The following is an 18,866-nucleotide window of genomic DNA, read 5'->3' as shown; positions in this document are numbered from 1 at the left end:
AGTCGTTTCATTTCAGTATACCCTCTACATCCTACATCCCCAACAATTTGTTTTACATACTCCAAACGTGGCCTGCCTACACAATTTTTCCCTTCTACCTGTCCTTCCAATATTAAAGCGACTATTCCAGGATGCCTTAGTATGTGGCCTATAAGTCTGTCTCTTCTTTTAACTATATTCTTCCAAATGCTTCTTTCTTCATCTATTTGCCGCAATACCTCTTCATTTGTCACTTTATCCACCCATCTGATTTTTAACATTCTCCTATAGCACCACATTTCAAAAGCTTCTAATCTTTTCTTCTCAGATACTCCGATTGTCCAAGTTTCACTTCCATATAAAGCGACACTCCAAACATACACTTTCAAAAATCTTTTCCTGACATTTAAATTCATTTTTGATGTAAACAAATTATATTTCTTACTGAAGGCTCGTTTAGCTTGTGCTATTCGGCATTTTATATCGCTCCTGCTTCGTCCATCTTTAGTAATTTTACTTCCCAAATAACAAAATTCTTCTACCTCCATAATCTTTTCTCCTCCTATTTTCACATTCAGTGGTCCATCTTTGTTATTTCTACTACATTTCATTACTTTTGTTTTGTTCTTGTTTATTTTCATGCGATAGTTCTTGCGTAGGACTTCATCTATGCCGTTCATTGTTTCTTCTAAATCCTTTTTACTCTCGGCTAGAATTACTATATCATCAGCAAATCGTAGCATCTTTATCTTTTCACCTTGTACTGTTACTCCGAATCTAAATTGTTCTTTAACATCATTAACTGCTAGTTCTATGTAAAGATTAAAAAGTAACGGAGATAGGGAACATCCTTGTCGGACTCCCTTTCTTATTAGGGCTTCTTTCTTATGTTCTTCAATTGTTATTGTTGCTGTTTGGTTCCTGTACATGTTAGCAATTGTTCTTCTATCTCTGTATTTGAACCCTAATTTTTTTAAAATGCTGAACATTTTATTCCAATCTACGTTATCGAAAGCCTTTTCTAGGTCTATAAACGCCAAGTATGTTGGTTTGTTTTTCTTTAATCTTCCTTCTACTATTAATCTGAGGCCTAAAATTGCTTCCCTTGTCCCCATACTTTTCCTGAAACCAAATTGGTCTTCTCCTAACACTTCTTCCACTCTCCTCTCAATTCTTCTGTATAAAATTCTAGTTAAGATTTTTGATGCATGACTAGTTAAACTAATTATTCTGTATTCTTCACATTTATCTGCCCCTCCTTTCTTTGGTATCATAACTATAACACTTTTTTTGAAGTCTGATGGAAATTCCCCATTTTCATAAATATTACACACCAGTTTGTATAATCTATCAATCGCTTCCTCACCTGCACTGCGCAGTAATTCTACAGGTATTCCGTCTATTCCAGGAGCCTTTCTGCCATTTAAATCTTTTAATGCTCTCTTAAATTCAGATCTCAGTATTGTTTCTCCCATTTCATCCTCCTCAACTTCCTCTTCTTCCTCTATAACACCATTTTCTAATTCATTTCCTCTGTATAACTCTTCAATATATTCCACCCATCTATCGACTTTACCTTTCGTATTATATATTGGTGTACCATCTTTGTTTAACACATTATTAGATTTTAATTTATGTACCCCAAAATTTTCCTTAACTTTCCTGTATGCTCCGTCAATTTTACCAATGTTCATTTCTCTTTCCACTTCTGAACACTTTTCTTTAATCCACTCTTCTTTCGCCAGTTTGCATTTCCTATTTATAGCATTTCTTAATTGCCGATAGTTCCTTTTACTTTCTTCATCATTAGCATTCTTATATTTTCTACGTTCATCCATCAGCTGCAATATATCGTCTGAAACCCAAGGTTTTCTACCAGTTCTCTTTATTCCGCCTAAGTTTGCTTCAGCTGATTTAAGAATTTCCTTTTTAACATTCTCCCATTCTTCTTCTACATTTTCTACCATATCTTTTTTACTCAGACCTCTTGCGATGTCCTCCTCAAAAATCTTCTTTACCTCCTCTTCCTCAAGCTTCTCTAAATTCCACCGATTCATCTGACAACTTTTCTTCAGGTTTTTAAACCCCAATCTACATTTCATTATCACCAAATTATGGTCGCTATCAATGTCTGCTCCAGGGTAAGTTTTGCAGTCAACGAGTTGATTTCTAAATCTTTGCTTAACCATGATATAATCTATCTGATACCTTCCAGTATCGCCTGGCTTTTTCCAAGTGTATATTCTTCTATTATGATTTTTAAATTGGGTGTTGGCAATTACTAAATTATACTTCGTGCAAAACTCTATAAGTCGGTCCCCTCTTTCATTCCTTTTGCTCAGCCCGTATTCACCCACTATATTTCCTTCCTTGCCTTTTCCAATGCTTGCATTCCAATCTCCAACTATTATTAAATTTTCATCTCCCTTTACGTGTTTAATTGCTTCATCAATCTCTTCGTATACACACTCTACCTCATCATCATCATGGGCGCTTGTAGGCATATAAACGTTAACAATCGTTGTCGGTTTAGGTTTTGATTTTATCCTTATTACAATGATTCTATCGCTATGCGTTTTGAAATACTCCACTCTCCTCCCTATCTTCTTGTTCATCACGAAACCTACTCCTGCCTGCCCATTATTTGACGGTGAGTTAATTACTCTAAAATCACCTGACCAAAAGTCGCCTTCCTCTTCCCACCGAACCTCACTAATTCCTACTATATCCACATTCACCCTATCCATTTCCCTTTTTAAATTTTCTAGCCTACCAACCTTTTTTAAGCTTCTAACATTCCACGCTCCGACTCGTAGAATGTTATTTTTTAATTTTCTGGTGACCCCTTCCTTAGTAGTCCCCACCCGGAGATCCGAACGGGGGACTATTTTACCTCCGGAATATTTTACCAAGGAAGGCGCCTCCATTGTTGCTATGTGAAAATGCAGAGAGCCACATTTTCTTGGAAAAAAAGCAGCTGTAGTTTTCCATTGCTTTCAGCTGCGCAGTACTCAGAGGACTGAGTGATGTTGATACGGCCGTTTAAGTCATTGTGACTCACGCCCCTAACAACTACTGAAAGAGCTGCTGCCCTCTTTCAGGAATCATTCCTTAGTCTGGCTCTCAACAGATACCTCTCCGATATGGTTGCACCTTCGGTCCAGCTACTCTGTATCCCTGAGCACTCAAGCCCCCTCACCAACGGCAAGGTCTCATGATTCATAGAGGAGGGGGTGAAAACAACAGCACCAATCTTTGAAGAAGGTTGAATGAAAATGTTTTAAGAAAGTTAATTAAAATATATCTATAAAATTTGGTTTGGTATGTTCAGTTTTTAGTTCTAAATGACATTTTGTACTTGAATAAGAAGTAATTTCATCTGGCACTTTTGTCTTGTTGATATTTCTATATCACTTGATACAAGTTTAAATAAATTTAGTAAATTGTTATTTGAAACCTTTTCATATGGTAATGACATTTCTTCTTCATTTTCATCTTCATCTCATTAACTTTTCTCAACATTGTCTTTGTTTTATAATATCATTGATTATTTCATCTTCTCTAAGATACTTAGCTGCTGCCATGTCCTTTTCAGTCTCTTTGTAATCATTCAGTAAAATGTCATTATATAGACCTGTGTTGTTCTGTGGTCTCTTGATAGTTTTCAGTCATAAGATTTGGAATTTCTTCATTACATTGTTCAAATTCATCACATTCCAGGTTTAAAACCAGCCTTACAACAGCAGGACAAAATAAAATTTGATGTATTATCATGATCATGCTTTTATTACCTCTTTAAAGCAGTCTTGTGTTACTAGATTATTTAGATTTACTTATGTCCTCTTCAACACCCATTTTTCATTTTGTTGATATTCTTTTAGGTTAGTGAACTTTGAGATTCTTAAATGGTGAAAGACTATTTAGAAAAGCTTTTGAAAAGTAGCTTTTTACATCTTAAAAATAATTCAGGTTCTTCACATTCTTGCAAGATTTTTGTCGCAACTTTTTTTTCGTAGGGACAGTTATAAGTCCATTGATCTTGGAATGCTCTACGTACATAGTTTTTTGGATGTTATGTTTTTTTAATCTTTTGCAATTGGCTTGAAATTCAGATGAGTTTTTCTTCCATTATTACACTGACATTGTTCTTATCTTACAGTTAAAAATTTCAGTAAAGTTTTATCAACACCATATACCCTAGATTTAACCCATGTCTAGATTTAAAATGTTCATACAAGACATAAATTTACATGTGCTTGATTTTTTAAAATTGTAAAAAGGAAGCTTGTTCGAATCCCAAAACGTAATAATCTTTTTTCAGTTATTTGTAATTTTTCTTTAATACCAATATATCTTTCCTGAGAATAGTACATATTGCATCAAAATTGGAAATGAACTACACTACACAAGAAGTTATGAAAGAAGACTGAGGATATAAGTATTGACTACTTTTATTTGAATGTATAATGATTATGTGGGATTTAGCATTGGAGAATATTACTTTATTAATCTTTTTTTATTTTTCATTAAACCACCTTCACAAATGTGTTGTATAGAAATTCTGCTTTAATTACACAATTTTTATATCCTATAAAGCCTCTTATATTTAGTGTTCAATAATGTACTTTTTAATAACAGAAATTCACTTATTACAACATTATATGGAGGCCTTTTTTTACAAGGTACACCCAAAACTTCTTGAAGTTTTAAATTATGTTATGTTGCAGCAATGCTAGATGTGCAATTTACTCTTGTTATTCAGTAGATTGGATGGCATCATTCAGTTAATGTAGATCTGTGTTCTTTTGCCTTATTTCTTGTGACAGTGTGTTCAAGTTGTTTTACAACTGTATGGTTATATAAAAATTAATGCTATCAAATAGCTACAAATTTTCATCAAATTCTCCTTCATACTTGGCAAGATGACTCCAGAAACTCACTAAACACTAAGGTAAAGCATTTAGTAAGCATGCATTTGTTCGACACAGACGTACAATTATTACAAAAGTTTTAAAATTGAAATACATTCCATCATTATTGTCAAGTGTTTGGACATCCTAGTGCATGAGTATTTGATCATCTGCTGCATCCTCTAAAACTGAAGAACAATCGAGGATTGTTCTGCTCAGTATTGAAAAGAAAAAGACCATGTACAAGTCGACTCTTAGTTGAAAGAACTTTCCTAGAAACCCAAACTTCAACTTTAGCACCATTATTGATGATGAATCATGGGTTCATGTGTAAGGACCTGAATTGAAGCAGCAGCCATTACAATAGAAGAGTTCATCTGTACTACAGCCAAAGAGAGCAAGGCAAGTTCAAAGCAACATTAAGTCACAGTTGATTGCTTTTTTATTCTGATGTCATCATGCACAAAGAGTTTCTTTCTTCAAGTGTAGTTGTGAATGAATACTTTTACTGTGACATATTGAAGGAGCTTTTAAAAAGATGTCCTTTTTAAGTTCCTTCAAGTCTTTATGCAAATGGCCTGATAATTTGTGAAAAAATGTTGGTTCTTTTACCAAGTCAGTTTACTCACTTACTTGTCACTTGTGTTTAATTTATTGGTGTTTACTGATGTGATATTCAATACCCCCTTTACTCATCAGACTTTGGCCCATGAAACTTCTTCCTGTTTTCAAAGATGAAATTGAAGGTGAAGAGATGCAATTTCAAGACCATTAATAAATTGAAAGTAAGTTGCTGGACGTATTGAATACATCCTGATGAAAAAGGATTTCCAGAAGTGTCCAGTCATAGGAAAAACAGTGATATGCTATCCATGCAGAAGGAGACAAATTTTAAGGTGATGGAGGTAAATAGTTTTTAAGATAATTATTATCTTATTTTTTATAGCCTAAACTCAGAAAATTTAGGGTAGCACCTCATAGATATCATCATGTGCACACACATGCTTGGAGCACATTCAGTGATTTCCTGTAAATATAAAAAAACCTTTGTTGTTGCTCAAAATAATTTTTAAATAAACTTGTTTGGAAAAATTTTAATGCAAATCATCTAACTAGTGATTTGTATAACTTGATATGTATAAATTATAATACTGTGAAGTTTGTATAAATTAGTGAATTATGTCTGCCATAAATTCTAAATTATAATACTTAGGATTCTGTTTTTGAAACATAGGTAATATATTATTAAAAAGAAACGTACGTGGACTTTATAATTAAATAGGTTTGTTAAATACTCATAAATTTGTTTAGATTGTATCTTCAGATAATTATAATACAGACTTTAGATTGACCAAATTAAAATTTATTAACCAGATTAGAAAATGCTCCATTATGGCAAAAGTTAGTCAGTCTATCATCTTTATTTTTAATTTATAACCTCCAGGTCTGCAGTCAAGCAATTCTTTCTGCAGAGGATGAGATGAGTGTTTTGTAGCGTGTGTGAAAAGTTCCATCCCTGACCGGGATTTGAACCCAAGACCCCCAGGTGAAAGGCTGAGATGCTGCCACTTGCACCACAGAGGCTAGCATCTAAGGGTTATATTAAAGAACTGAATGTAAACTTAAGTGAAATAATTCTAGATTCTGCTTAATAAAAGTACAATTAGTAATTAGCATTGTATTAAATGCTTAGATTTATGTCAAAACTGTATTTATTAATTCTGAGTTTTTTCTTAGTATGCAGCAAAGCAGAGTGAACTTTGTTCTATATGTATTTTTTTTTTTGTTATTGTTTGACAGATGGAGAAAATGAAAATAATAATTTACCTAGAGAACTTACTGAAAAATTTGGAGCATTACATTGCAAACTGTGCAATGTAACTGTAAGTATCTTATTTAACAATTGAGGCACTATAGCTTATTCTACTGTTAGTTATTTACTTTTATATGATACTCTTTACCTTTATAAAATAAAAAAGTAATGTAAAGGGCAAGGAAACCTGTCTTCTTTTGAGATGTGCATTTCCCTTAGTTAATATGAATAATATAAAATTTCCAAGCCCAACTTTCAAACTGTGTTTTGGCTTAAGGTTGCTGTAGGCAGCATAATCTTTCATTAAAGTGCTGATAAAACATAAATAGTAAAAAATAGTTATAAGTAAAACATGCTGATATCTATTTTAATTGATTGTTTTAAGATTGTAGTTCTTTTGTTAACCTAATCTGCATATGATGCATGTTATCAAATTTTTCTTCATTAAACAATTTTCTCTTTTATGCAGTTTTTTGTTTGTTTATTATTTAATTACTTTTTTATATACTTATGATTGTATTTTTACTTTCCTTATTTTTGTATTGTAATTCCTTTTACTGGAAGAATTTATTCACTTGCATTAGTTTTTCTCTGAAAAAAGGTTAATTAAGTTTAAATTTTTACTTACATGGTAAATGAAAGAAATATTAACTTTTCCCCACATACCATGTAAAAAAAATGCTAAGTGTGGCAATAAAATTACATTTTTTTTTGTGAATTATATATTTATTTTCACACATTTACAAATATAAAAAATTAGGAAATAAACACTACACAACACATTGTTGTACACAACATTAGTGTTTAATATGTAATCTTTTGTTCCTTCATTTAGCATATATTTGAAATGTCAATGTATAGTTCTCATTCTGAAGCATCCATCATGAATAGAGACGTCATGAACAGAGAGAGTATAGTTATTGTTTGTTCATATTTATCTAAGTTGTATAGTTTAGTATTCTGTGTACTGTTAATTTTTAAAGATAATTTGTGAGCATTGTTTATTATTTATATGAAGAATTTTGAATTTTAGGGAAGTTCAACTGCCAATGCAAAAATTCATTATGCTGGTAAACTACATAGAAAAAACTTGGAAAAGTTTCTAGAGGACTGGTCTGAAAGAACTGGGGAACCATTGCCAAAACTGAGTAAACCTGAGGAAGTTGAGGTATTGATATTTTATTTAGCCTTTTTAATGTGCCAGATTAATTTATATGAATCTTTTTTAAATTAGTTATTTTTTAATAATGTTTGGAAAAATTCTAGTAATAGGTTGGATTTTTGCACAGATCTTCCTAAACAGCATAATAAAAATCTCAGCCAATTAGACTAAAATTTATCTGTCATTTTCCTTTGCTTAAAATGCTTTTCTAAGAGAAATTATATCAATTTAAATTAATTTTTATAAGGAATTTATTTCGTAATGTAAATAAATAAATGAATGTAAGCATAGTAAAATATGAAGAAACTGAGTTTTTTCTTACCAGTAATGTATGAAATTATAACTGCTTTCATTATTGAGATTGTTGAGGAAATGTCAAGGTCATTCATAGCAAATGAAGATGAGTTTAATTCAGAAAATCTTTCTGAGCAATATAACTAAGATTATTGGGAGTGTGACTTAGAAAATACTCCTGAAACTGGTATAGCAGTTTTGAAGAATAACAAATATTTGTATCAGGCTTATGAAGAAAAGTGAGAAGTGGTTTCTCAAAACCTTCTTCACTGAATCAAATGTGCTGTTGCAATCAGGAGTCAAGCACACTGAAATGTAAATGATATTTAGCTCTGTAAATGATAGCTCCACTGTTTTCACTTCTGGCAGTGTAATGAATGTAACTTTTCTTTGTGAAAACACCTCTGTCTGTCTAGGGGAAATTAAAAAACTCTTGAGATTATTTTGTAAAGTATACAAAGCCCATCTTGATGTGGATTTGCAGCGGCTACAAGTTGTATCTCATGTGTCAATATGTTGAGGAACATCATTATATATATTGGGATTTGTGCTTTTGATCATATGTGCAATTGTTCTTTCTGCTCTGTTTTGTGTGACCCAGCAAGCGTACTGAAGTGAAGCAATGACCCCCCAAGTAAGGTGTTTTCGGCTAGCACCAACATTTCAAAGCAGGCAGAACATCTATGAGAACAAAAAGAGTTTAGGAATAACCCTCTATGACCACAATTCTTGAAAATGTGGACAAAATCATTCTTGTCCTTGATGGTCAGATTGTCAGTGCCAGATTTTATTGTAATGTTTTGAAGCATCAGAAGGTGGACATTCAGTATAATCAACCTGTAGATGTATCAGCACATATGTTGGCACAGAGACTGAAAGCCTATGTACTAGCATTTTGCATGCATTGGCCTTTGTTACAAGCAAACTGAAAACATTGTCATTTTCTGTGTCTTTTGTTGTATGGCAATATATAATAAACAGGTTTCATAAACTTGCTTTAACATATGTAATTGTTGAGTTTTATTCTAAACTATATGTTGATATGATATATGCCTACTTCCTATATAACAACTAATAATGGAATCATTTATTAATCATACATGACTAATGTCCTGTTTATGAATTGTTAACACAACATGCAATTCTAAGAATTTCATTTACTTATTTTTAATATACTCAAATCATTTGGCTATGAAGAATTACATGTCACACATGGTTTGTAATTATTTTCTAGAAGTGGTTATTGTAGAAACATTTATTGGTGTGTATATTTTACTTAATGAAGTAAATAGTGATTTATTTTTATTATTCATTGTTTTCATTTAAGGCTTGTCATAAATTCAGTCATGTAAATTTTAATACTTCAATACAATTATTTTATTTTAAAATATCAAAGTTAGGAGGAAATATCCAAGTTTTTCATAGTCAGGCGAGGTAAATTGTATTAAATGTTTACAATTTCTTTTTACAAAGCATTGCCAGAACTGGGTAATAATGAGGAAAACTGAAGTGCTGAATATGGTAGTTCAAGCGATAAAAGTATCAAAACGAATGGTCCAAAGAATTATAGCAAAAGGGAAATCAAATAAACTGAGAAGTCATCCGTGTTTGTTTTGCTGAGAAAACTTGAAAATCGCTCCAGTACTGTGTGCAATTTAGATTCATTTGACATGGTTGCTTTGAGGCGTTTAATAAATAAGTTTTATGTGACTGAAAAGTGAAATTTATTTCACTTTTATTAGCCTGCAAAATTTACAAAAAATGAAATATATTTCACTTTTATTATTTTTTATTAGCCCATGAAAGTGAAATTTATTTCAAAGGGAGTGGAAGATCTTTAAGAAGAATATTACATAAAATGGGATTTAGATGGTTCAGGAGACAACCATGATTCTGTCAGGAAAATACTGACAGAACGGCATGATGTTAAAATGCAAAGAATGAAATTTATGCAACAAATCCTGAAACCAAACTGATCTTCTCCTAACACTTCTTCCACTCTCCTCTCAATTCTTCTGTACAGAATTCTAGTTAAGATTTTTGATGCATGACTAGTTAAGTTAATTGTTCTGTATTATTCACATTTATCCGCTCCTGCTTTCTTTGGTATCATGACTATAACACTTTTTTTGAAGTCTGACGCAACTTCCCCTTTTTTATAAATATTACACAACAGTGTGTATAATCTATCAATCGCTTCCTCACCTGCACTGCACAGTAATTCTACAGGTATTCTGTCTATTCCAGGAGCCTTTCTGCCATTCAAGTCTTTTAATGTTTTCTTAAATTCAGATTTCAGTATTGTTTCTCCCATTTTATCCTCTTCAACTTCCTCTATATCACCATTTTCTAATTAATTTCCTCCGTATAACTCTTCAATATATTCCACCCACCTATCGACTTTACCTTTCGTATTATATATTGGTGTACCATCTTTGTTTAACACATTATTGGATTTTAATTTATGTACCTCAAAATTTTCCTTAACTTTCCTGTATGCTCCGTCTATTTTACCAGTGTTCATTTCTCTTTCCTTTTCTGAACACTTTTCTTTAATCCACTCTTCTTTCACTAGTTTGCACTACCTGTTTATAGTATTTCTTAATTGTCAATAGTTCCTTTTACTTTCTTCTCACTAGTATTCTTATATTTTCTACGTTCATCCTTCAGCTGCAATATATCGTCTGAAACCCAAGGTTTTCTACCAGTTCTCTTTGTTCCGCCTAAGTTCACTTCTGCTGATTTAAGAATTTCATTTTTAACATTCTCCCATTCTTCTTCTACATTTTTTACCTTATCTTTTTTACTCAGACCTCTTGTGATGTCCCTCTCAAAAATCTTCTTTACCTCCTTTTCCTCAAGCTTCTCTGAATTCCACCGATATTCATCTGACACCTTATCTTCGGGCTCTTAAACCCCAATCTACGTTTCATTATCACTAAATTGTGGTCGCTATCAATGTCTGCTCCAGGGTAAATTTTGCAGTCAGTGAGTTGATTTCTAAATCTTTGCTTAACCATGATATAATCTATCTGATACCTTGCAGTATCGCGTGGCTTTTTCCCAGTTTATATTCTTCTATTATGATTTTTAAACTAGGTATTGGCAATTAAATTATACTTCGGTTCCCTCTTTCATTCCATTTGCCCAGCCCGTATTCACCCACTATATTTTCTTCCTTGCCTTTTCCAATGCTTGCTTTCCAATCCCCAACTATTATTAAATTTTCATCTCCTTTTATGTGTTTAATTGCTTCGTCAATTTCTTTGTATACACACTCATCATCATCATCATCAAGGGCGCTTTTAGGCTTATAGACGTTAACAATTGTCGGTTTAGGTTTTTAATTTTATTCTTATTAATGATTCTATCGCTATGCATTTTGAAATACTCTACTTTCTTCCCTATCTTCTTGTTCATTATGAAACCTACTCTTGCCTGCCCATTATTTGAAGCTGAGTTAATTATTCTAAAATCACCTGACCAAAAGTCGTTTTCCTCTTCCCACCGAACCTCACTAATTCCTACTACATCTACATTTATCCTATCCATTTCCCTCTTTAAATTTTCTAACCTACTAACCCTTTTTAAAATTAACATTCCACGCTCCGACTCGTAGAATGTTTTAATTTTCTGAAAACTTGGAGATCCGAACAGGGGACTAGTTTACCTCTGGAATATTTTACCAAGGAAGGAAAATGTAGCTCTGTATTTTCATATAGCAATGGCAGAGGCGCCTTGCCTCTGCCATTGCTATATGAAAATACAGAGAGCTACATTTTCTTGGAAAAAAAAGCAGCTGTAGTTTTCCATTGCTTTCGGCTGCGCAGTACTCAGAGGGCTGAGTGATGTTGATATGGGCGTTTAAGTTGTCCTGACCTACGCCCTTAACAACTACTGAAAGAGCTGCTGCCCTCATTCAGAATCATTTCTTAATCTGGCTCTCAACAGATACCTCTTCGATATGGTTGCACCTTCGGTGCAGCTACTCTGTATCACTGAGCACTCAAGCCCCCTCACCAACAGCAAAGTCTAAAATTCTTTAAAATAATAATATCAATTGAGATCCTAAACTAGTTTTAATCAAATAGCATTATATGTATTTTTGGCTATAAATATCATCTATATTAAACTGACAAATATTTTCAGTCGGCTTAGTACCATGCCAGATGTTGGCAGAGTGCTAGTAGTCTTTCTTATCAACTTATGTGTTGATAGTTCTGCTACTACAACAGGGTGATTGGGTGCTCTTGTTACAATAATGCCTCTACCTGTACAGCTTAAAATGACTTTTTCAGTTGCATCTTGTTAGTTGCTTCATACTCCTGTACTCACTCCTTCTGACTACTTCTTCATCTGCTTGAAGCTAAAGTTGAAATGTTATTGTTTTTACTGGATTGCTGATGCAGTGAGTCATAGAAAGTGATGTAATAAAAGAACAGGATTTCCTCAAAGCGTTGCAACTGTGGGAGAATCACTGGGAGTAGTGTTTGCTGCACCCAATGCCTATTTCAAATGGATAATATTTAAATTTAAATTGGGTACTTGTTTTATGTATTTAGTTTCAGAATTGTTTAATTGCAACTCAAGTACACTCTCTCTTTAATAGAAGGAAAAAAATACAGTGATTATGTTCAAAAATAAAAAAGAACTGTTTATAATAAATTTAATACAATAATAACTAAAAAGATATAAGATTGAGGACTATCCTTACTGAGAGCTGTGTTGAAGTTTACTGACAATAGTAACCTATGGTCATCTTAACACTTCTGCATGTAAATAATAAGAACAGAATCTTGTGTTAGTATAAAATAATTCTAAATTTAAATAAGATTCTATTAGTGTAATAAAGTAACAATATTAGTAACTCATAATATTAAATTAATGTCAAGACATTATTGGCTTGCTAAAATCTATATACTAAATACTATACCAAAAAGTTGCATATACTTCTCTGAATGGTATACAATGACAGAATTTTGTTACTGATTAGAAATATTAAAAAATCTGTTAAAAATGATTTTAATTTTTAGATAAGATAATTTATATTGTATCTGTTTAAGATAATTTTAGAAAAACTAAGTTTCTTTTTTAATTAGAGTTATTTAAAAGTTCATTGACAGAGTTTAACACGATAATGTTGAGTCACACTAAAACAGTTCTGTTGGCTGGTTTGATAGAGGTGGATTTTTTTTTTTTTAAAATAACTTTCTTAACAAAATGTTGCTTACAAATATAGTTAGATGGATAAGTTAACTTTTTTAAGTTTAGTTTTGTTGTAAATAAAATGAATTTTACCATCGCAAGAGAATTCATTATCTAAAGAACACCCAGAAATTTTACACTGAGCAACTGAAATATTATTGGTATTATTAATGGAAATTCTTTCCACACGATTAGCAATGTTATATCTATCTGAGAAGCACAATCCAGCAGTTTTATTCATTTTGAATGTTAGATGGTTACAGTCCATCCAGTAAGTAATTTTTTAACTGCTAATAATACACCCAGTTTTGTGTTCTAGGATAGCAAAAGTCCACTTGTTTTTATGCACCTAACTTTGAAGGATTTATTTAATTTATATTCTTACTTCTTTTTTTTAATTGTAATAGGAATACTACACTATTTGATCTTATTACTTTATTGGTTTCTGATTTGTGTGCTTTTGTTATTTTTATTGTATAAGTATTTGATTGTTTTGTCTATTTTTAGAATTCTTTTTATTGCTTTTGAAGGTTTTTTCTAATTCCAAATTAAGAGAAAATATTTATTTGGCACTGTTATTAATGTGTATTAGTTTTATATTAATATATTGAATGGAGCACAAAACCACCATCCTTAATAATTTGTATAAGATAAAGATTGCATGATTTTATACACAGTGATCAGGTCAGTCACTGATTATCATGACCTGAAGAACATCCTTTCTGTTTTCATTAAGACACTGTGCACTTCATTGTCGGAATGGAATGAACAGCCATTTAGTTCTTACAACCTTTGGTGATCCTTGAACATCTCCAGTAATCCTGCTGGAATTTTCCATCTCCAATATTCACATTGTGATGATTCTGTCTCATACACATGAAGCACTATTTCGTTGCTGAGATGTGATTTTATTCTGTAAAACTTTGCAAAGCACTTTGATGTTGAAATGAATACATATTTCTTTATCATTAATCTTATAAACCTGCACCAACTGGATCTTCTAAGGTTTAACCTGTAATCTCTTACGGATAATTCACCAAAATGTTTGTTTTTGAGATACCACCTTTTAAGATTACATGTTTATTGGATATACAAAGACTATGCGTATAGTCTCGTCTAAAATGATCCACAGTTTCCTCACTTGTCCTGGACAACTCAGTCAAAGAGCAATACACAGACAAACTTCACCATGAAGCTCTTCATATCAGTTCATGATACTGTTAATTATTGGTAGAAATTTTTGGAATTCTGTTCATAATCACTGCACTGACTTACTGAAGGTGGTTTTTGTATATTCTAACATAACTTGAAGCCCTCTTGCTGCTACGGTTGTGTAGCAGAAAATCATGACAACTACATACATAGTTTTCTCAGTAATTGAACAGTTTTTCTTCATTTTAATATAATGATATAATGTAATCTATTATTTGTGAATGGTAACTTTTTAAAATGTTTCACAGACTTTTCAATAATCAATAATGAAAGTAGATAAAATGTAAAATAACACTAATTAGTACAAATGAGATTATAAATTATTATTAGTGAAGGAAAAGTACTAATAGAAAAAAGATAACAGTTATATTTCCTTGGAGAAAACATACTAACCCATTGACAAGTTGTGAAAAATATGGCTAATTACAATGTATCAACTCATGGCTAATTGTTACACAATATCCTCAATATTCATACGTGTGTTAATATTCATATTAATTCCTGTAACCATAATGATTATAGACAATCTGAAAATGAAGGATCATCTCCAAAGATGGCATAACCATTCTTAGGAATAATGAAAATTCCATGCCAAATTTACTAAGGAATTGATGAATAAAATGGTTCCCTGTTTGTTTCTTCAGACACCTGAAGATGTTGCATACTGGCATGTCAAGACCATTATGTGAAATTCACCTTACAAGTAACATCTTCTCTCTGTTCGTTACACGGACTGGCAATGAATATCATCTTATTTTCTCCATCCTTCTCTGTATCCACATCTCAAAAGTCTTGATCCAGTTCTTTTCTTTCTTCCTTATCTTCCATACCTCACTCCCAAACAAGACAATTCATACATAAGATTTAGCTAATCTCTTCTGTAATTCTAAGTCCAAACTTTTAGTACGAAGGTTGTTTTTTTTTCAAGGTCCGATTGGTCACAAAATTAAAACCACAGTGAAAATAAAAAATTTTTTTTGTAACAAGTACTTACATAGTTACGCTATTTCTCTACATAGTCGCCACTCCAATTTAGACGTTTGTCGTAGCGTGGTACCAACTTTCCAATACCCTCGTCATAGAACAGAGCCGCCTGTGTTTTCAGCCATGTTTCTATGCTGGTCTACAGCTTGATGTTTGTGTCAAAATGTCCTCCTAGCCAGCGTTTCATGTGAGCAAAGAGGTGAAAATCGGATTGAGCCAAGTCCAGGCTGTATGGTGGGTGATCAAACACTTCCCAACGAAAACGCTGCAGGAGCTTCTTTGTTACAGCTGCAGTGAGCAGCCGAACATTGTCATGGAGAAAGACAATGCCTGATGACAACATTCTCCGCTTATTCTGAATTGCCCTTTGTAGACGTTGAAGAGCCACACAGTGTGAGGCTGCAGTGATGGTCATGCCACGTTCCATGAATTCCACCAAGAAAACTCCATTCCAGTCCCAGAACACAGTAGCCATACACTTTCTGTTGGAGAAGGTTCACTTGAACTTCTTTGGTTTAATGGGAGAATGAGAATGCATCCATTGTTTGGATTGTTCTTTTGTTTCTTAAGTTTCGAAGTGGACCCATGTCTAGTCCCCTGTGACAATTTTGTTCAAAAAATCTTCTTCATTGTGGTAGCGCTGGAGAAACGTTAGGGAGGCGTCTACTCACATTGTTTTGTGATGGCCAGACAGCATCTTGGGAACCCATCTCGCACACAGTTTGCGGTACTGAAGTCTCTCACTCATAAAGGTGTACAGAGCTGACCTTGAAATTTCAGGAAACGAATCACTCAATACAGAAATTGTGAACTGACGATTTTCTCGAATTGCCTCATCCAATCGCTCAACGAGATCATTGGTTGACACTCGCTTCCTTCCCTGATCGCCTGAATCATGAACATCTGTAGGTCCTGCTTTAAAGCTCCTGCACCATTGTCCCACTTTGCTGTCACTCATTGAAGTTTCACCGTAGACATTACTTATTTGCCGATGAATTTCAGCTGCATTGCACCCCTCAGCCTGAATAAATCGAATTACAGCACGCACTTCACACTTGGCGGGAGATGCTATTGTTGTAGACATGTTTACTGGCTAGCTGCGTGTTCAGAACTAAACGAAGTGACGCGGCGTGATTAAAGGCCATACTAGAGATGCTGCGCAACACATATGCACAATGGTTCATTTGTTTTTGTGTGGGTTTTTTATTTCGCGACCTATAGGACCTTAAAAAAAAATAACCCTCGTTTATTATGCAAGAAATACAATAAGAAGGCACTTCATATGAAAAGCAATTACTCTCGGTAGAAGTGAATTCTGCAATTATTTTACATTTTACACAGACAGAATTCCTATTTCGTTAATTTTCCGGGATACAACTCAAAAGAAAAAATTGAAAATAGATTTAACCAAAAAAAATAAAAAAAATAAATGCATTTTTTCAAACTACGTTTACAAAATTTTAAACATTAGAACATTTTGAATTTTTTAATATCTTCTGTAGTAGTTGTAGAGCCTGTGTAAAATTTGACTTCTCATCAGTTTCACTAAACCCGGGATAACAATTTTAACCAAAACCAAACGCAAATCAAATTGAAAAAGTTTGATTTAAAAATAGCGCAACTATATTTTAACATATGCGTACTTTGTAAAAGTATCTCGTATTTATATTTCTACAGCAGGAAATTTTAGGATAATTAAAAATTGTAATAGGCCTCTTTCTTTTTCTGTTTAGCCTCTGGAACCACTGTAAGGTATTACTTCAGAGGATGAATGAGGATGATATGTATGAATGTGAATGAATTGTAATCTTGTACAGTCTCAGGTCGACCACTTCTGAGAAGTGTATTTGTTAAAACCCAACCACCAAAGAACAATCTAGTATTCAAATCCGTATAAAAGTAACTGCCTTTACTAAGATTTGAACCTTAGAACTGTCGACTTCGAAATCAGCTGATTTGTGATGACGAGGTAACCACTAGACCAACCCGGTGGGCTGATAGGCCTGAGCTTTAAAAAATGAACGTTTATACCAGTTATTTCAAGATTTTTTTAAACTGATACTCCTTAGTTAAAGAAAATATTTCTTCAAAATCCGCAGCCATTAATTCAGAGAATCAACAGTTATCCAAGTATTTATTTTTAAACAAATATATAAATGGTAGTAACATATATTAATTAAGAAAGGCAAGGAATTGTTCGACAATTTGAATACTTGTACTTACCTTTTCTCAAGAACCAAGTAGTAATTCAGAACTACCGGACTTGGGGTACTAAAAATTCAGACATTTTCTATGGTGTGCGGTTTTAAGGCATGAATAATGGGATTCTTATGTTTTTTTTTTTTTGTAATAAACTGGATGCTGCTGTTTACCAATGAATTATCCAACAGTTCATAGTGTTATTGCAAGAGGATTAGCGTAACTGCTGGTTGCTACAGGGCATCCTGACCCAGTAGAGGAAGACACCCACCATGTGACAGTTGCGGTTGCCACACCACCCCCTCCGTACCTAGCCCTTATTATGTAGGCTTACTATACGTCCGAGATTAGCTCGGACAGTCCTGGTTTCACGTTGTGACGTGAAGATTTGTCGAAATTTTCAATTTTTATTATATATATATATATATGTCGAAGATATACAGTTTTATATATATATTTCACTTTCTTTTGGACACGATAACTACTGTAATTTTGCGCCAATCACTTTCAAATTTATCCATAAAATACAGCGACCCAAAATTTCGGTCGAGTTCGTTAATGGGTAACATTGGACCATTGTGGTGGAAATGGAGGGGGCTTTTTTATTGAGAACTGAAATTGCCTGATCTGATTTAGAAGAGAGTGAACAAGTTGTTAATGAAATTATAAAAGATTGCATAAATACTGATGATCTATTTGATGAACGTACATTGTTGAACTACGTAATTCAAAATCAAAGGGTAGGTTGTGGTTCAAGCTTTGAAAAAGTTCCAGATACTATTGAAGAGATGTGGAAAACAGTTTTTAAGATGTTTCAAATGACTGATATTTCATGTTGCAATATTTCTAAAACGGTTGAGTTTGCGATGTCTGCCTGGGATATCTGTTCCAGTTGAGAGAGTTTTTTCAATTACGGGGAATATTTGGTCTGTAGACAGGGGTAGACTTTCAGTATCTACTGTTAAACATCTGCTAATTGTTAAAATTAATTCAGAACTTTCTTGTTGTGAATTTTATGATGTAATTAAAAAAACAAACATACCATTTCTGAAAAAAGTCATGTCTAGTGAAAAGTACACCTAAATAAAGTTTAATGTTTCAGTGAACT

At 33.0% G+C, this 18,866-nt stretch overlaps 1 protein-coding gene across 2 annotated transcripts in view; it reads left to right on the top strand.

Annotated features, from left to right (window-relative positions):
- The window catches only part of LOC142333070 (adenylyl cyclase-associated protein 1-like), a 160,148-nt gene that overhangs the window by 25,717 nt on the left and 115,565 nt on the right, over positions 1 to 18,866 (top strand). For both annotated transcript variants that reach the window (XM_075379898.1, XM_075379902.1), the window contains 2 exons: positions 6,690 to 6,772; positions 7,736 to 7,870. In XM_075379898.1, the coding sequence (XP_075236013.1) occupies positions 6,690 to 6,772; positions 7,736 to 7,870 (218 nt within the window). The remainder of the gene's footprint in view (positions 1 to 6,689; positions 6,773 to 7,735; positions 7,871 to 18,866) is intronic.

Source organism: Lycorma delicatula, chromosome 1 (assembly GCF_047948215.1).
Source record: "Lycorma delicatula isolate Av1 chromosome 1, ASM4794821v1, whole genome shotgun sequence".
In the NCBI taxonomy this organism is placed as follows: Eukaryota; Metazoa; Arthropoda; class Insecta; order Hemiptera; family Fulgoridae; genus Lycorma; species Lycorma delicatula.
Note: the sequence above shows the minus strand (reverse complement) of the source record. Positions and strands in the feature narration are given on the sequence as shown.